The sequence below is a fragment of the Echiichthys vipera genome, assembly GCF_963691815.1.
Source record: "Echiichthys vipera genome assembly, chromosome: 15".
Lineage (NCBI taxonomy): Eukaryota > Metazoa > Chordata > Actinopteri > Perciformes > Trachinidae > Echiichthys > Echiichthys vipera.
Window position 1 is genome coordinate 6044967 of NC_139840.1, and position 13074 is coordinate 6058040.

At 41.2% G+C, this 13074-nt stretch overlaps 1 protein-coding gene across 1 annotated transcript in view; it reads left to right on the forward strand.

The window, feature by feature from the left end:
- The window catches only part of LOC310957264 (contactin-associated protein-like 4), a gene marked incomplete at both ends in the record, with an annotated part of 94722 nt that overhangs the window by 67482 nt on the left and 14166 nt on the right, over positions 1–13074 (forward strand). Inside the window, 4 exons of the mRNA XM_083927755.1 lie at positions 1200–1418; positions 8135–8374; positions 10574–10798; positions 12887–13020. Coding sequence (XP_083783881.1) covers positions 1200–1418; positions 8135–8374; positions 10574–10798; positions 12887–13020 — 818 coding nt within the window. The remainder of the gene's footprint in view (positions 1–1199; positions 1419–8134; positions 8375–10573; positions 10799–12886; positions 13021–13074) is intronic.

Below are 13074 nucleotides of genomic sequence, written 5' to 3' on the forward strand. Positions count from 1 at the left end.
ATTATATTATATTATACCCGTACATGTATGCAGTCTTGTAGCCGTGGAGCTAATTTGAATAACTTTATAGACTTTTATTCAGTTATAACACATTATATTGTATAGCTCATCATATGCTTTCTATGTAAACTCACTACTACTACTTAAACAATCAGAAATAAAAATGGTCCGTGAGTCTGGACAGGAGAACGGCACAGTATAGTTCTTCCAACTAATCAATATAAAACTTCTCGCCAGACTCTCTAGTCTTGTGTTTGTTGTTATCCCTAAGGGAACTGTACCCAGTGTGCCTAGGTAGAAGCGCTGTTGGCTTCTGTGTTTGTTATTTTGTTGTGAAGGAGTAATTAGACTACATTCCAGGGAGGCCCAGTCTGCTTGTACACTTGAGTTCAACCAACCTGCTTGTTTAAGCTCCTGCCTTTATTCCCATCTGTAGCATTGGCAAGTCTTGCAAGAGCTGTGTGAAGATATGTAGCTATGAAGCGAAGGTTTACTGCAGCTTTTTATGAAAAAAAAAAGAAAAACAAGTGAGGTTTCAGCGGTGTCTCACTCTCACTCACTAATTCAAAGGCTGCGGACGTGTCCTGTTTGCACACATTAAATGCTGGTGCCGGGTCTGTGGCCTGAAGAGACGGGTGAAAACTAAAGCGGGATTCATCAGTGCCGGATCTCCATCTGATTGCCATTTGGAGACGTTAGTTTGATTTTAGTTGATTGACAGACCTGAATTTATAATTAAATCTGGTGCTGTGGTTTATTGTGACAGTTTGAGTAAAGCATTGCGTTAGCTGAATCTTTAGTTTGATTGTAGTTTAAAAACATCTTTACACAATAAAATACAGTAGAGTTCTGTTTTTCTTTAACTGAAAGCTCGTCCGGTTTCTCCAATGTATGTTTATTCCTTACCATACGACTCATTTGTCTGACTAGAAGAAACTCTAACTTTCAAAATGGATAAAGAAGACATTAGGAATACAATCGATCTGTTATAGCATTAGGTTGTGTTTGGCAAACAAACAATAATATGGCTGGTGAAATTGGTTGGTATGACAATTGAATAGTCATCAATGGCTCGCAGAGTACATTAATCATGTGTTTCTCTCTTTTGATACTTCGTTATGCCCCCTTCTTTCCTCATCTCCCTGTATTTCTCCTTTATCTACATCGATCTGTCACGCCCATCTCTTCCCTTCTATCAGCCTCCACTCAGGTGGTTTTCTCCTTCGATGTGGGTAACGGGCCTCTGGAGGTACACGCGGAGTCGAGCGCGCCGCTGAACGACAACCGGTGGCATCGAGTCCGAGCCGAGAGGAACATCAAGGAGGCGTCGCTTCGATTGGATGAACTCCCTGCCACCACACAGGAGGCTCCTGCTGACGGACACTTTCACCTGCAGCTCAACAGCCAGCTGTTCATAGGTGAGAAGTGTGATGTTCTCCTTCTTCCCCGTAGTCTGTTCATGATTATAAATAGAACAATGTGTTTGTGAGTTACTGTGCCTCATTAGTCTCCCAGTGCGGGTGGGTTCAAGGCCCTTTCTTAAGTCTTCTGGAAGTGGAACCACAGTCTGTTTGTATCTCCCCATATCTCTCAGGCTCTGACTTCTACACATACTTGCCTTGTTTCTCGTATCCCGTTTCTCTCATCTCTCTCCAGAGAACCACAAGTTCAATGTGTTCTGTCTCTGCAGCTCCTCGTGAAGTCAGCAGCTTGATCACAGAACTTTTAGTCAAATATTTTTTTTTAGTCTCTCCCAGCAGAAAAACTTGGTTTATTTCCTGAGTTCACATCAGGCAGTACTCTGTGAAACATAGACAAGAACAGACAGTGATTTGTCTCGTTACTCACGGCTTTCATAGAGAACAAGTCATTTGCATATAGTAGTATATGTCCTACAAAGTGGTTCACAGTCAAGTGTATTTATATCAGAGGGGAGTCTCAAAATACTTTACAGAGACAAAGTTATGTTTACATTCTCTGTTTCTCCAATATTCTCCTTTTTCGTTATGTTATTCTACTATGCGACTTTTGTTGTCTGCTCAGTGGTATTGGATATGAGAGGTGCTGAGTTGGCATGTCTATTCTGTATTCTGTAGGGCTTCTACTGCCTCTCCATCCATGACCCTACATTATGCACTCTGGACAGACTGAGATTCAAGCCACAAGGTAGTAGCAGGTCTGACCTCTTATAGAGTCCGCCATCTGCGGACAAATGCTAAATTGCTATTGGCTAAATGCTTCTCAGCTCTATTGAACATGAAAGTGCTGAGTTCATGGTTTCTGACCACTAACAATAATCATGTTTAATAAATAAAGCATGCATCGGGGAGCAGCAATGTAAAGTGTGGTGTGTGATGTATTCTCAATAATCTGTAAATAAGATGAAGTGATTGGGCAGTCATAAAAATTAACCATCAGCAAGTTGAGAATCTAATACAAACTCCATCAATACTGAAGCCCTGTTTATCTTAATGTCATTATTTCAATAAAACAATTTAATTCTCTTTGACCTCTGAGTCGGAAGACAAAAATAACGACATTTCACAGTTTGTTATCAGGTGTTATCATTCTGCAAATATAATGTTTGTCAGTTCATGTCCATAAACACAGAGTGGAGGGAAAACAAACCGGCAAACAGTGTTGAGATTGGATCAAGGTGAATATTGATTGGCTGAATAATGCGCTCCGAGCTCCCCACCACCAACCACCAAGCTAAACCAGTACATGTTTACCACTGAATTATCAGTATTGTACACTGGAGTAAGTCTGCTTTGTGTGTTTGAATGGCGTTTTTTCCCCAGAATGGTTTGGTAATGGATGTTTGTATTAAACTATACAACTTGGTGGTCTTGATTTGACATGCAGGAATGAGGAATTCCCACCCTCCTTGTTTGGTGTCACAACAGTAGCTAGAATGTATTTTCCTGTTAAAGTGTCCTTGAGAAAGCTATTAAGAGCATCGACTGCAAGCCTGAAATGTTAATGTGAAGCACACAATATATATATATAAATAAACATTCATATCAGCTTAGCTTTTATGCAATCATGACCCACAACAGTGCTGCACAGGCAATAAGATGATGTACATTTCATTCATGAAACATAATCCTGCCTTCCACAAATTCCTCAGGAAAAATGTTTTACTTTTGTTTGAGTTTCTAATCCGTATGTGCATTTTGAGTAGATAAACTACTGCATGGCATCGCATGCAGTGTATTTATAAGACTTCCACAGATTTATAAGTCGGTCTACTTAGTTTTACACATTAAGCTGCGCTGTTGTCTTACGTTAACTCATAATCAATAATTCATTAACAGTGTCATTTTTAGCCTTACATTATTCATTATACAGATTTAAATGACAGTGGATGACATTGTTTAGCTTGCATGGATTAATAAGCCATAGGAAAACTTTTCCACTTTCTTTATTGCCGGATATGTGTGGGTATAAAATATCCACACGCAGCAGTAGTCAAGTGAAAGATTCATGCATTCATTGCAAGCATTTCAACATACCCTTTTTTTCGTATTAAAAGTAGCTCCGGAGTATAAGTCTCACCAGCCGAAAATGCATAATAAAGAAGGAAAAAAACATATTTTGCTGAATTTTGATTGGTTGACGTGTGTGTGACGATTGCTGATATACGCCTAGTCTCTTACGTGACTGAGATAAACAATAGCCCGGGCTATTATTTGATATTTTACGGTAATGTGTTAATAATTTCACACATAAGTCGCTCCAGAGCATAAGTCGCACCCCGGCCAAACTATAAAAAAAAACTGAGACTTATAATCCGAAAAATACGGTAACTTGCCTGGTTTGCGTAGATAACCAGTAGTTTACTGGTGCTGTGTTGCTGTGCTGTGTGGACATGGGATCAATCTTTACACAAAAACAACATTACAGAACGGCTTTTAAGAACTGTAATGTTAAAGGTGCTGTGCCTGTTTTAACTGGTGTGTGCGCACATGCATGTGTTTGTGCGTACTTCAATTTTCACTTTGTGTCTGTCTCACTCAGTGTGCTATTTCCTGAAGTTTTTCCCTCTGTCCCCTACAAAAGACATGGGTTAAAATATGTGTCTTGACAGGCTTAAATTTGTCAAACACTACTAAAACCTTAATATAATATTATTAAATATTGACGAAAAGAGAGCTGAGCCGGACGGCAAAGCTCTCGATCTACCGGTCAATCTTTGCTCCTACCCTCACCTGTGGTTATGAAAGCTGGGTCATGACTGAATAAAACGAGGTCACGGGTACAAGCGGCCGAAATGGGTTTTCTCAGAAGGGGGGCTGGAGTCTCCCTTAGAGAGAGGGGGAGAAGTTCAGCATCCGTGAGGAACTCGGAGTAGAGCCGCTGCTCCTTAGCGTTGAAAGGAGCCAGTTGAGGTGGTTCAGGATCATCTGGTAAGGATGAACCCTGGGCGCCTCCCTAGGGAGGTGTTCCAGGCACGTCCAGCTGGGAGGAGACCTCGGGGAAGACCCAGGACTAGGTGGAGATTATATCCCCACACTGGCCTGGGAACGCCTCAGGATCCCCCAGTTAGAGCTGGTTAATGTGGCCCAGGAAAGGGAAGTTTGGGGTCCCCTGCTAAAGCTGCTGCCCCCGCGACCCGACCCCGGATAAGAGGCTGAAGATGAGATGAGATAAAAAAAAAACTTCCACATGAAAAACATAGATTCATTTGTCACTTTTCTCCCTTACTGTCACACAAATGTAGTGTTCCATATAAAACATATGTGATTGTTATTTTCCTGGCCCCTTCCTGGAAATGTGCCCTGCACCATTTGTGCCGTGTTTCGATGCCCGGCACAGAGCGCACAGAACACAGGTGCGGAAGAAAGGGTCAAATAAACGTGAAGTTCATTCAAACGAGGCAGCACAAAGAATGTTGTTGGTATTTTTTTTGTTGAAAATTTGGTCTTAGGCTTCGTGCTTCGAACGGATGTTTCTGAACCACATCTGTTTCTGTTCTGTCACTCAGCTGCCAGTTTAGTTATTTTATCAACTAAATACTTAGAAATAATACACAAATAATGCTTATAATAAATGCTTTAAATAGACATTACATTAAGGAACCACTGTGCAACCAGTAGATGTGTCTATCATCTACATCAAAGAGAACTGTCAATGTGATTAAAGCAGGAATGTTGATAATAAAGCACTCTGTATTGATCTGTGAGTTAGAAAAGTTGACTCTAAGAAGCCATTTACTGTATATGCAGTACTTGCTGCTTTCATGTGCACTCAGAGCAGAGGCAGCACTATTGGATTTGTGGCTGAAACTCTCTCTCCTCCACTGTTTTCTTCTGATACCAGTTCATTGGATCTTTTTACACTTTACTCTTTGGGCCTGCAGAGGTTCTTTGTATTGTGAGCCACACACTTTGCCTTTGATACTTGCTTTGATCTCTGTCTAATTCACTAATTGTTTTTGCATTCACTCTCATCTGGTCTCTTATCTATATGTACAGAATGTGCTCTCGCAGCATGAGGCTGCAATCTTCTTGTTAGAGCTGCGGTTGTATGTGAGGTTAAAATGCTCAATTGATCTTAAAGGTCTCATTTGGTCAGAGGTAGAGTTAATATGCATTTGGACTCTTTGATATTCGCTTTAATCTTTACTCCACAAATCCCTTATTATGCTTTGTAAAAAGCATCTTACCTTCCCAGAAGTAACTCCGCTAAGCACGGTCGTCACTTGATGTTTGATGAGATAAGGGGGGGGGGGGTTATAATCTGAGGGGGGTAGTGAATCTAAAACATCTGTATGCACGCGCAACTTTAAAAACCTTTTGCATTTCAATATGTGGAGTGAAACTGTGGAACAGACTAGCCGAGGAGCTCAGACGATGTCCAACCATGAGCGAATTCAAACAACAGTACAAACCGACGGTGTTTACAAGGTACAGGGAAGAAGAGGGGTCTGACAAACACTAGGGTTCTCACTTTTTGCCATACTTGTCATTTATGGCAGTAGCTCAGTCCATAGGTGACTTGGCTGGGGACTGTAGGGTCGCTGGTTCAAGTCCCTGTGTGGACCATGTATGGAGCGTGGACTGGTGGCTGGAGAGGTGCCAGTTCATCTCCTGGGGACTGCAGAGGTGCTGTTGAGCAAGGCACTGAACACCCAACTGCTCGTGCCGCTGGTCACTGGCAGCCTCCTTGCTCTAACGCTCTAACATCTCTCCTTAATTGCATGTATAGGTCCTGTCTGTGCATGTGTGTATTTCGGGTCTGTGTGTGTAACATGATCAATAATAAGAGTGAAAAAATTAAATTTCCCCGTGCGGGATAAATAAAGTAATTCTTCTTATTTATTTTTACACAAGCGGTTATTGTGTTGTTTGTTGGTTACTGTTTGTTTTGTTGAGCGTATTAAAAAAAAACAAAAAAAAAAACAGAATAACACAGGAAGTAAGAAAACCTATAGTACTAGGTACTGAGTGGAGAAGGGGTAGGAATGAATAAGCCAATGCTTCTTCCTGCTCCTTTTCAAACATACAAAGGGTTTTTAATGACTCGTGCTTCAAGTGTCATTTATTTTTTTCATATGTTTGAAATAAAGCATTCATTCATTCATTCATTCATTCATTCCATGTTGTACTGCTGGATATGAGGATGAAACCTTCACTGTGCAGGTACAGCTGTACAGCTAAACTGTCTGTCACTCTCAATGGCTGTCCACGGATTCAGTGTCTTTACACTCCCGAATGAAAAGTATACAGTCATCAGTCAGCCCAGAAACCAATGTGTTACCACAAAACTAGCCGCGCTTTTTCATTAACGTGTTTTTTGGGGTTTGGTAAAAATCTATTCATTTCATTTCATCATGACCAAACCTGTGCAAACACACTTCATACCAAGCTTTCCAACCCATCCTACAAATCTTTACAACCAATTTAAGTTTTACTTTTTTTTACAAGTGGAAACATTTCATCACTTCAAAACAGTATGCCGACATAGCATGTCATTGGTTGTTTGGATTTCTAGCCATTGCAGGATACTTTTGTATTGTTTATGATGACCCTGGATGTAGTCAATAGATAAGGGTCACTATACTTTAGATTGAATTAGAAAAAAGTGCAGAGGTTTAGAGTCATTTATGTGAATATCATTTATTTAAGTGCTCATTAAATCATGCAAATAAATAATTATTGGCCATTTAAATTTGAATGCAATTTAATACAACTGCCTTTCCTTGATCCCTCTGCTCTATATCATTCTGTGACATCTGAATCTGTCTAGAAATACATTAAAAAAGGTCGCGGGATGCAGTCAGAGGGTTCTTTCACTGCTTACTCATAAATTAATTACCAGTAGGAAGGACAAAAAAAAGCAATTTGAGTCTTAAAAGCACTCTATGTGTCATTTTGCAATTTGCCTCTGCACTGTTGCTTTTGCGATGCCTACGCATGTCAATGATTTACTGTTTGTGACGTGTATCACAGCTGAGACAAGGGCCGAACAGAGCTCAGTGATTTATTGGTGCTAAAAGCTGCTGCACAGTTGAAGGTTGTCAGCTTTGACCGTTGAAAGTAGATTTAAATTCACAATCTTTGCAGAAATGATAGGTTGTTGGGCTTGAACTCTTGCTGGAGTGTAAAAGTAAGCATGTTTTTTTATATTATTACACTGTCCTTGTAGCTATTCGAAGGAAAATCTGACAGATTCCAAGTGAGGTGTTGTAGATGGTGAAAGGGTGCAAAGAAAAGTGTTTGAAAGGGGAGGAAATCTGCCCTTCTGTGATCTGTCATACTGTATATGACCAGACTCACAGTATGTCTGCAATGCAGCCAACCACCTAGTTAGCCCGTCAGCAAACAGACGAAAAGACAGCTTTTGAAACTCCACCTGCACCTTGTTGTCTTATTGCTGTTTTTATATCACTGTGTCATTTCATAAGAGGAGTGTTGGCAGCTTGGAGCTTCTGGGGGTGAAGAGGCGACATGTGGATCTGCTGCAGATGACAGAAGGCGGAGAAATGAAAAACCTACAGACTTGTCAACATAAAATACATGAAATAAAAAGGCTGGGACAAAGGGGACAGACTTCTTCTGGGAGTGCTTTTGTAGTTTACACAAAGAATTTCACATCTCTACGCAGAAATAAAATGTTTATATGTTTTCAGGAGGGACAGCGTCCAGGCAGAAGGGCTTTCGGGGCTGTATTCGCTCCCTGCAGCTGAACGGCGTCACCCTGGACCTGGAGGAGAGGGCGAAGATCACACCCGGGGTCCGACCCGGCTGCCCGGGTCACTGCAGCAGCTATGGCTCGCTCTGCCAGAACCAGGGCCGCTGTGTGGAGAGAGCCAACGGCTTCCACTGTGACTGCGGCCTGTCAGCATACACTGGAGTCTTCTGCCATACAGGTACACACATATACACACTGTAGAGGTGTAGGACAGGCATACATGTATTTAGATATTTACATTTAAATGTACTGAATGATTATAAAACATCTGTAAAGCTGTTTTTAAAGAAGAAATCACTTTACAATTATGTTCACTTAACACAGGTTTATTATGTCATATATTTCATATGTTTCTTGGGCCCAACATTGACAGTGTCACCTACCTTGACCTCTCTGTATGAAATCTGTCAAAGCAATTTTCAACATGGCGACATCATCACAGCCTGCCTCCATACCTTTCTCTCTGCTCTGCATTTACTGCCATTGTGTATCCCTCTCAACAGCCAAGGTTAAAGCTGTTTTGATGTCTTGCGTCCACTCAAAGTTCCTTTAGGAGGACGCTGCAGATGAGACATTATTTAATGCATATAGTTACACAACAGAAGCGCTCGCAGTCATATAACAGAAAAATGCCGTTCCTACAGAAATCTCCAAAGGTCAAAAGTGTTTGACCCCAAATCATAGCATGAAGATTTCTGTTGCTCAAGGTAAAAATGGTTAAATCGATCACCAAATCCATCTAAATGGTATCAACCCAAAGACTTGACAGTGCTGAGCTCATCTCAGATTTATCTTCAGGTTCCCAGCTCTCAGATGATAGAATAGAATGACTTTAATGATCCCAGACTGGGAAATGATTTTGTAACAGCAGTAGTGGGTCAGCAGATAAAACACTTTGTACATAACATAAATAGAATCCAATATATACATAGTGTATATATACAGTGCACAGTGTGCTATAAACAATAATAATATATACAACAAAATATGCAAAATATACTATAACAATAATAATATATACAAAACAAAACAGTAGAGAGAGGGATTGTTAGGATGCAGCGTCTGTATCAGGGCAACAGCGGAGTGGGTGACGTCACAGGCCAGCGCTGCATCAGCTGAAGGAGGAACGTACACACCGATCATGATGGCAGACGTGAATGTATATCACTTCTATGTGGCATCGACTGTTTACGTTTTATCTCCCCTGAACATTTCCTGTCCCCCTAAAAAAGACAAAAATTTGGTCTATGGAAAATAGGAAAGAGTGGAAGAGGTTAATGCACACTCACCAAGAAGTACTTAGTTACCATTTGGCATCAAAGGTTTAATGCAGATAGTGTCTGTTTGATGTGTTTGAGTCCATTAAAGCCATTTGTTTGATGTTACATTAATTGCACTGATACTGCGTCACTGCATTGAACTTTAAGTTTGAGTCCAGGAACAGTTTTTAGGAGGACTCTCTTTGACTTCTTTCCAACAACCACTGGTATATACTGTACTCATCTGCATCTGCAGTACATCAGCAGGCTGAGGCTCAGAAAGAGAATCTGAATTGCTTTGATTTGTGAAATGTCAGAGTTGTTTCGATGCTGTAAATGTCTTATTGAGCTGAAAAAGCCCTGAGCAATGCATTATTAAATTGCTACAAAGGGGGAAGTTACTGTAAATGTATGAATTGTGCTCTACAAGGGAAACAAGTATTATCTTCCTGGTGATATTGATCAACTATTTCAGTGGAGGAAAAAACCTAGAGTTGCTGCATGCAAAGTGGAATAAATGGTGTTCATGCAGGATGAAAGCCAATGGTTTCCACTATCAAGAAATCGATCAATAAAACTAGAGTAATAATAAAACAGTAAAAGACTTTGCTACAATTAGGGTTGGGACACATTTGAATGTGAAAAGGTAATGTAGAAACAGGAAAAGGAAGAACTCAACTCTACCGCTTTGATGAAAAACCAATGACGGTACTCCTAATCCGAAAACATCAAAAAGCCTCGATTTATTTCTCAAGATACAAGAGGTTTAAATCGGATCAGTCCCAGCCTGGTCAGATGCGTACATGAACTGATGAAGCCTCTTGGATGAGTGGTGAAACGTCTTCCTCGACAAATAACCAAGTCCAGTTGTTTTTGACTGAAATTGCTTTGAGGATAACGACGACCTGGACGAATGAGAACATTCACAGGCTTAAGAGGTTTAAATATTTTTGCAAATATCTTTATTTTGCCAGTGTGGTTCCTTTGCTTTCAAAGAACCCTGTTCTTATATATCCTGTTCAATTTGCTTACATTTTCCCTCTTCATTTGTGATATTGCCAAATAAAAGCCTGTACTGTAACCTCTATGCTGCTCTGTGGCTGCATGTCTTCCTCCAGAGGTGTCGGCCAGCTTCAAGTCAGGGACGTCCGTCAGCTACACCTTCAAGGAGCCGTACAAGTTAAGCAGGAACAGCAGCACCCTGCCGTCCTCCATCTACTCTGACATGACGCTGAGAGGAGAGAACGTCTCCCTGAGCTTCAGGACCCACCAGAGTCCGGCTCTGCTGCTCTACGTCAGCTCCTACCACAGAGAGTACCTGGCCCTGCTCATCAACAAGCACGGTGAGGAGGCTTCTCGTTTGTCTTTCTGGCTGTTGCACAAGCTTTTAGTAAAGTGTTTTATTTTAATTTCAGTTTGTCTTATTTATCTTGTGTTCTCTTTCCTGCAGTTTTACTTATATAGATGTAGAAAATAAGGCGTATCAGTTTTTAAAAGCCTCTTTGTCAACTCCCCTTCAGATCATTGAGACTCAAGGTTGAATGTTCTGTAATATTCATGAAAAGCTTCTCCTGTAAAAATGTATTTTACTGTTTGCCAGCTCCTCCCTTGGAGTCTTCTGTCATCCCCCAACAGGTTAATTAAATCTCTTTTCTTTTCCTTCTTAGTTGTTGCTAACTTCTTTTATATTATTCTGTTCACATTTTATCATGACCGAAAGAACGAGGTCGCGGCCGAAATGTGTTTCCTCAGGAGGGTGTCTGGAGTCTCCCTTAGAGAGAGGGTGAGAAGTTCAGCATCCGTGAGGAACTCGGAGTAGAGCCGCTGCTCCTTTGCGTTGAAAGGAGCCAGTTGAGGTGGTTCAGGATCATCTAGTAAGGATGCCCCCCGGGCGCCTCCCTAGGGAGGTGTTCCAGGCACGTCCAGCTGGGAGGAGGCCTCGGGGAAGACCCAGGACCAGGTGGAGAGATTAGATCTCCACACTGGCCTGGGAACGCCTCGGGATCCCCCAGTTAGAGCTGGTTAATGTGGCCCGGGAAAGAGAAGTTTTGGGTCCCCTGCTAAAGCTGCTGCCCCCGCGACCCGACCCCTGATAAGCAGATGAAGATAAGATGAGATGAGAGATGTTCACACTTTAACTTCGAATGAAAAATATTGTCAAGACTTTTCCTTTTTCCGCCTCCCTTCTTCTTCCTCTCTCAACTTTTTTCAATTACTTTCCTCTCTTTGTGTCTCCTCCCAGCCTTACCTCTCATCCCCCCTTCATCTCACTCATGCCATCTTCTCCTGATATCGATCTCTCCTGTCTTTCTTCCTTCCCCCTACTCCTCTTCTGCTGTGTTCTGCAGCTTTACCAGATCAGGATCTGTCAGGTTTTTCCCTCCCTGGATTTACCCCGTCAGCCTCGACTGCCTTTTAATCTGTCCAGCCAGTATCCAGCTAGTATGTTTAGTGTCAGGCTGAAAAAGTATCCCCCGGTCGTATCACTGAGACCTGATGAGCGATGCTGAGGGAATAGAACTTCTGTGGGCTACGAATGGGTGGCAGCTCAGTGTGCTGCTGACTAAAACAGCAGAACACTTGCGGATGTGTTTTATAAAGTTCTGTATAAACTTTTTGTGTAATTTGGCTTTTAAGAGTAATATGAGGCACTTTGAATTTAAAATTACATTTTTAGCATCCGAGAGTCTAATAAAATGGGCACTTTGCTGCCGGATTAGATGTAAATGGATTTTTTTCTGACTTTAATGACTCAGAAAAAGCTGATGGACAGCCGGGCATTAAGGTTTTATGCTGACCGTGGAGTCGACACTGCATTTAAATTGAAGTGTCCAATTAAATCCCTGAGAGCTTTCTCTTGTTAAACTCATTTCATTCTTGTTTCTTTTTCCCCTCTGTTGCAGTTAAACCTCCTCAGCCCAAACATTCCTTGTCCATCACTTAAGGCCTGTTTTCAACAAGACATACATTTATTATCAGAAACAACAGCTAACTGGATGAGCTCTTACGCTAAATATTTATTCTTTATTCTTTTCCTAAGAAGGAATAACTGAGTCAAATTCATAAAATGTTCTTCATGGAATTACTATACTTGTAAATTCAAAGAAAATGTTAATATGTTTGCATTTCAAAGATGAGGGGAAATTTCTTATCCTTCTTATTAATCTTGAAAGCCTGAAGACATCACCAGGCTTTCATTAAATCTGCTCTTAATCCTCTGAATATTAGGCACAATAATTAGATTTGGAGTCATTAGTTATTGATGGGGAATTAACGTCTAATCCTATTAATATGGGAAGCTTTATTGACTCAGATATTCATCGTTCAGATTCATCGTCCAAGTGAAATATCACTCAGAAGACCTGAATGTTTTCATTCAGAGAAAAAGTATAAATTAGAAAAACGTTGTGTGTCTGTGCATGTGTGTGTAGATAAACTGGAGGTGAGATACAAGCTGGACAGCAGTGGAGATGCTGAAGTGCTGAGGAGCAGAGTGAAGAGCCTGGCCAACGGACAACTGCACACTGTTACCATCGGGAGACTGACCGACTCTGTGTCTGTGCAGGTACTGTAACATTATCAACACCACGTACTTACTCACACCATGTACCTGGTAGTA